This window comes from Oncorhynchus kisutch, linkage group LG11 (assembly GCF_002021735.2).
Source record: "Oncorhynchus kisutch isolate 150728-3 linkage group LG11, Okis_V2, whole genome shotgun sequence".
Taxonomy (NCBI): domain Eukaryota; kingdom Metazoa; phylum Chordata; class Actinopteri; order Salmoniformes; family Salmonidae; genus Oncorhynchus; species Oncorhynchus kisutch.
The window spans coordinates 86417724-86424951 of NC_034184.2; the positions used below are offsets into that span (position 1 = coordinate 86417724).

Genomic DNA, 7228 nt, shown 5'->3' on the forward strand with positions numbered 1-7228 from the left:
AGGCCTCGCACCACAGAATAGGAGAAGAGAGTCGAGTCCTCATCCAAAGAGGCCTCGGCCCACAGAATAGGTGAAGGGAGTTGAGTCCTCATCCAAAGAGGCCTCGCACCACAGAATAGGTGAAGGGAGTTGAGTCCTCATCCAAAGGGCAGTGTGAATACAAAGAGGCCTCGCACCACAGAATAGGTGAAGAGAGTCGAGTCCTCATCTAAAGGGCAGTGTGAATACAAAGCAAATGGTTATTTCCCTTTAAAGAGGACTGTATAATTATTTCCCTTTAAAGAGGACTGTATAATTATTTCCCTTTAAAGAGGACTGTATAATTATTTCCCTTTAAAGAGGACTGTATAATTATTTCCCTTTAAAGAGGACTGTATAATTATTTCCCTTTAAAGAGGACTGTATGGCGAAAACACCCTATAAGACACATAATCGACTCCATTCAAAAATCAGCAAAGTGTTCGAGACAAGGATGAATTAAAAGTTAAATCTCTGCTTTTTATTATAGATTATTGAAATGAACTCCTCTGACATGGAGCTTGTACGTCCCCGGAGAGAGAAGAAAAACAATTATATTCTCAAAATATATTATAAATATAATAACCCCACCCTTCATTAGTGCTGATCACTCACACAATAATATGTAGGCCAAGCAATCCAAGCCACGTTAAAAAGGACAACCTAATAAAACCAGGAAAATACAAGGAGAGAAAATGAGAGAGACAATCCAAACTATGGTTTTACATATCCACTCCTTGTTTTGAACATATCCACTAATTTGTGGATACAGGCTTTTTGTCCCTGCACTAATACCATACTGCGACAGACACAATCAAACCCAGTCCAGCAGCACAAACCTCTTCTACAGTGTCATAAAAAATAAAGAATAAATCATTGGTTAAATAGTCTTTATATAGTAATAATATAGAATATAATAATATAGTAATATGGTTCCTAGATACCAGTGTGTCATGGTCATATAACCAGTCACATCAGAAGGTTGATATTGTGAAGAAATAGCTCCTCTATAGACCCAAAGGAAACAAGCAAATGCAACACCAACCAGCATGGGAAGAGATGCAACACCAACCAGCATGGGAAGAGATGCAACACCAACCAGCATGGGAAGAGATGCAACACCAACCAGCATGGGAAGAGATGCAACACCAACCAGGATGGGAAGAGATGCAACACCAACCAGCATGGGAAGAGATGCAACACCAACCAGCATGGGAAGAGATGCAACACCAACCAGCATGGGAAGAGATGCAACACCAACCAGCATGGGAAGAGATGCAACACCAACCAGCATGGGAAGGATGCAACACCAACCAGCATGGGAAGGATGCAACACCAACCAGCATGTGAAGAGATGCAACACCAACCAGCATGGGAAGGATGCAACACCAACCAGCATGGGAAGGATGCAACACCAACCAACATGGGAAGAGATGCAACACCAACCAGCATGGGAAGAGATGCAACACCAACCAGCATGGGAAGGATGCAACACCAACCAGCATGGGAAGGATGCAACACCAACCAGCATGGGAAGAGATGCAACACCAACCAGCATGGGAAGAGATGCAACACCAACCAGCATGGGAAGAGATGCAACACCAACCAGCATGGGAAGAGATGCAACACCAACCAGCATGGGAAGGATGCAACACCAACCAGCATGGAAAGGATGCAACACCAACCAGAATGGGAAGAGATGCAACACCAACCAGCATGGGAAGAGATGCAACACCAACCAGCATGGGAAGAGATGCAACACCAACCAGCATGGGAAGGATGCAACACCAACCAGCATGGGAAGGATGCAACACCAACCAGCATGTGAAGAGATGCAACACCAACCAGCATGGGAAGGATGCAACACCAACCAGCATGGGAAGAGATGTAACACCAACCAGCATGGGAAGAGATGCAACACCAACCAGCATGGGAAGGATGCAACACCAACCAGCATGGGAAGGATGCAACACCAACCACCATGGGAAGAGATGCAACACCAACCAGCATGGGAAGGATGCAACACCAACCAGCATGGGAAGGATGCAACACCAACCAGCATGGGAAGGATGCAACACCAACCAGCATGGGAAGGATGCAACACCAACCAGCATGGGCAGAGATGCAACACCAACCATCATGGGAAGAGATGCAACACCAACCAGCATGGGAAGAATGCAACACCAACCAGCATGGGAAGGATGCAACACCAACCAGCATGGGAAGGATGCAACACCAACCAGCATGGGAAGGATGCAACACCAACCAGCATGGGAAGAGATGCAACACCAACCAGCATGGGAAGAGATGCAACACCAACCAGCATGGGAAGAGATGCAACACCAACCAGCATGGGAAGAGATGCAACACCAACCAGCATGGGAAGAGATGCAACACCAACCAGCATGGGAAGGATGCAACACCAACCAGCATGGGAAGGATGCAACACCAACCAGCATGGGAAGGATGCAACACCAACCAACATGGGAAGAGATGCAACACCAACCAACATGGGAAGGATGCAACACCAACCAGCATGGGAAGAGATGCAACACCAACCAGCATGGGAAGAGATGCAACACCAACCAGCATGGGAAGAGATGCAACACCAACCAGCATGGGAAGGATGCAACACCAACCAGCATGGGAAGGATGCAACACCAACCAGCATGGGAAGGATGCAACACCAACCAGCATGGGAAGAGATGCAACACCAACCAGCATGGGAAGAGATGCAACACCAACCAGCATGGGAAGAGATGCAACACCAACCAGCATGGGAAGGATTTTCTGAATGAATGGCGACAGAACAGAACTACAGGAATAGAGTGGTTGAAGTCAGGAAACGACGAGAGAGCACCTGCAACACACAGGCTGAATCCACAAAATGGCACCTGACCTATTCCCTTCATAGTGCATTACATTTGACCAGAGTCCATAGGGTTCTGATATAAAGTAGTGCACTATATAGGGAATAGGGTGCCATAGGGCTCTGGTCTAAAGTAGTGCACTATATAGGGAATAGGGTGCCATAGGGCTCTGGTCTAAAGTAGTGCACTATATAGGGAATAAGGTGCCATAGGGCTCTGATCTAAAGTAGTGCACTATATAGGGAATAGGGTGCCATAGGGCTCTGGTCTAAAGTAGTTCATCTATATAGGGAATAGGGTGCCATAGGGCTCTGGTCTAAAGTAGTGCACTATATAGGGAATAGGGTGCCATAGGGCTCTGGTCTAAAGTAGTGCACTATATAGGGAATAGGGTGCCATAGGGCTCTGGTCTAAAGTAGTTCACTACACAGTGAGCCATAGGGCTCTGGTCTAAAGTAGTTCACTACACAGTGAGCCATAGGGTTCTGGTCTAAAGTAGTTCACTACACAGTGAGCCATAGGGTTCTGGTCTAAAGTAGTTCACTACACAGTGAGCCATAGGGTTCTGGTCTAAAGTAGTTCACTACACAGTGAGCCATAGGGCTCTGGTCTAAAGTAGTTCACTACACAGTGAGCCATAGGGTTCTGGTCTAAAGTAGTTCACTACACAGTGAGCCATAGGGTTCTGGTCTAAAGTAGTTCACTACACAGTGAGCCATAGGGTTCTGGTCTAAAGTAGTTCACTACATAGTGAGCCATAGGGTTCTGGTCTAAAGTAGTTCACTACATAGGGAATAGGATGCCACAGCAGCTGATTCCCTCCCATTGTAACCAATAACAACATAAGATGGTATGTACATAGCAGTGGAGGCTGCTGGGAACAACTATAGGAGGACAGGGTTTGATGTGTTTTATATCATTTTCATTTAATCAATCCCAGCCTCCTATAGCTCCTCCCACCAATTTCCTGTGGTAGAGAGTTACACTGCAGGTGCATTTACAGAAGCAGACCAGTTCTGGTCTTTTACCACTAAATGGTATTTTGACCAATCAGATCAGCTCCTTTGCCACTAATTGGTATTTTGACCAATCAGATATTTTTTGTGGGTATATTGGGCTTGCCTGTATAAATGCAACCTATGAGTGTTGTAACCAAGTGTGATAACGAAGAGAAATAGCAAGGCGCTTCCCTACAGTTCTAACTGCCCTTCAGACCAACAGTAGATGTGTTGATGTGAAACTACATCCAGGGGAAAAGGGTTCAATTCAGGAACGAAATGACAATTCTAATTTCAAATCCATTCAATGCTGTTCAATGAGGATTTTAGTTTTTCCTTCTTTAAATTTTGGTTTACTTTCTGAATTGACTGGAATTGAAATGGAATCTAACCGACGACAGCGTACTAGTTAGCAGAAACACTAAAGAGCGTACTAGTTAGCAGAAACACTAAAGAGCGTACTAGTTAACAGAAACACTAAAGAGGAAAATAATAAAAACACTCCTATTAAATAGTCACACAGCTACAACATGAGGAAAATTAATCCATTCCTTACTTCATCTCCACGATTTCTAAAGAAAGTGTATATATGTATATATATATATATATCAATAGTTTCAGACATGTTATAGATTTCACAACATAACAAGTCCCTTTTGGTGAAAATATAGTTAATTTCAAAATATCTCACAGGATTTTTTTCTTCTTCTCTTCTCGTATTGACAAAAAAACAAAACAAAAAGCAACCGAGTCAATCTGTGACCAGGGAATCAATCTAGCCTCGTCTTAACAGTAGTCAAATTCATTTCACTGTTACTACCACTAGATTTTAAATTTAAACAAGACATTAGAACATACAACCATAAATCATCCTTGCCCTTTAAGAAAAATAAATAAAGTGTCAGCTAGCTGAAAAAACAAAACAAAAAACAAGACAAAAAACAAGACAAACATGGTAAAATACATTTTTTGTTGATAAAAGCAACTAAATCTCATCAAGAAAAAAATATTAAATCAAACAAATCAAAATGGACGACAACACAGACATTCGTTGAACACCTCTTTACAGAATGGACCTGCAAACACCAATGAGTTCAGACCATATTATTGTGAAGAGGTACATAAAGTCTGCGTTTACACAGGCAGTCCAATTATGGGCAAAATATCCGATCCGATTGGTCAATAGACCAATTAGTGGCAAAATATCCGATCCGATTGGTCAAAAGACCAATTAGTGGCAAAAAAAAAAAAAAAAAAGTTAGAATTGGTCTGCCTGTGTAAATGCAGCCTAAAGAGTTATAACCATCATCAACCTGGTCATTACCAATACTCTAGTCCAGCGTTTCCCAAACTCGGTCCTCAGGACCCTAACATTTTGGAGTTTGCCCCTAACACTACACAGCGGATTCAAATGATCCAAGCAAGATGATTCGAATCATCTGTGGAAGTGTCAGTGCAAAAAAAAAACTAAACGTGCACTGAGGGGGCCCCAGGACCGAGTTTGGGAAACGCTGCTATAGTCAAAATAGACCAGACAACTTCTGAAATCAAGTCTGTCCTTGAAAGATGGACAGCGGAGAGGAAGAGAACTGTACTACTCTCGATTAAACAGTGAAATGTAAAACAACTTGAAAACCCCCTTCTATGAGCTGCAGAGAAGTGGTGTTGTTTGTGGTTTTACAGTAGAAGTTGAACCTTTGGAGCTGTTGTAGCTCTACATATCATCACAGTGCATTGAATATCAGACCCCCCAAAAAAAAGCTGAAGTAATTTTCTGGGGGTTAAGATGCTGAGATCCCTTCCAGATATCTTTGTTAGGGCCCAACCATGCATCCACTGTTGTATTGCACAGCACATAATGACAACCTTTTAAATGCACCCAAACAAACACAAAAGGAAACAAGAATCATCTTAAAACGATACCAATAATAATCTCACTACGAAACCATTTTTCTCGCTGGCTGCATAGTGACCTTTTTTGTTGCAAAAACAATCCATTGTTGGTAACGATTCTTAATTTATTTTATTTGTATATTACAACCGGCTAAAAACATGCAACCCAACTGCCCTCTGGGAAATGCAGTTCAAACAGTCTCTCCAGCGCATCATGGTGTCCATTGTTTCCAGTCAAAAAAGGTCAGAGTTCAGTGACTGTCGTATGATTCAAAAGTGCTTTATGCGGTTCAGTAGGCCTTCTTTCTTCTGGAACTATCACAACGTTTATTAGCACGTATCATCTGTGAAAGAAAACACACTTTCAGTATCAAATACACTGACAATGACGACATGAGTGTTTCCTGTTGCTTACGTACCTGATTCATTCCATAATCTAGTCTGGATTTAGGTACTCCCACCCCCCCCCCCCTTCATTACCATTAACTAGATTACCTGTCTAACAACGTCTGAGTGAGGATGGAATATTTTAACACCTTACATATTACACATGCTTATCTAATACCTGGCTACAGGGCAGGTAGCCTAGTGGTTAGAGCGTTGGGCTAGATCGAATCCCCGAGCTGACATGGTCAAAATCTGTGGTTCCAACCCCTGAAACTCACTGTTCCCCCGGTACGTCATCATTGTAAATAAGAATTTGTTCTCAACTGATTTCCCAAGTTAAATTAATAATTACTCACCGTGATACCACCATTTTGTTTTCTTTGGGTTTTTGTTACATGTTCTTACGTAAAAGGAGTTATCGGGTGGCCGTCTCTGCAGAGAGAAACAGAGAGAGAGAGACACAACCGTCACCATCAGAGAAGTGCTGGTATAACCACGGCATGCAGAGGCAACATCATTCAGAGTAGGGGTCAATAAGAACTGATCTGGGGTTAGTTCTGCATTTCCCTCACAAATGGTTAAGGTTAGGATTGGCGAAAGGAGAAGCTGATCCTAGATCTGTACCTAGGTGAAACTTCACCACAGAGCACATCATTATATGCACTACTATTAGGATTATTTTCACACAGTGAGATCAGTGAACACCAGCTGTGATGCCTGATTAACAACAGCAGGGGGCTCTAGTGAGTTCAGACAGTGAACACCATCTGTGATGCCTGATTAACAACAGCAGGGGGCTCTAGTGAGTTCAGACAGTGAACACCAGCTGTGATGCCTGATTAACAACAGCAGGGGGCTCTAGTGAGTTCAGACAGTGAACACCAGCTGTGATGCCGGTTCTCTATTCTCAGCAAGTAACAGTAGTTCTCTCTCTATTCTCAGCGAGTAACGGTAGTTCTCTCTATTCTCAGCTAGTAACGGTAGTTCTCTCTCTATTCTCAGCTAGTAACGGTAGTTCTCTATTCTCAGCTAGTAACGGTAGTTCTCTCTCTATATTGCGCT

The 7228-nt window shown here is 43.0% G+C and overlaps 1 protein-coding gene across 2 annotated transcripts in view; it reads right to left on the reverse strand.

Moving 5' to 3' along the window:
- Positions 1–473: 473 nt before the first annotated feature.
- Positions 474–7228, reverse strand: part of LOC109884727 (probable ubiquitin-conjugating enzyme E2 W-B) — a 35447-nt gene continuing 28692 nt past the window's right edge. The window contains exons 3-4 of one of the 2 annotated variants that reach the window (XM_031836438.1): positions 6523–6598; positions 474–6123 (exon numbers count right to left, since the gene is read on the reverse strand). In XM_031836438.1, coding sequence (XP_031692298.1) covers positions 899–2080 — 1182 coding nt within the window. In that variant the 5' untranslated portion in view covers positions 2081–6123; positions 6523–6598 and the 3' untranslated portion in view covers positions 474–898. The remainder of the gene's footprint in view (positions 6124–6522; positions 6599–7228) is intronic. The other variant, XM_031836439.1, reaches the window with a different exon arrangement.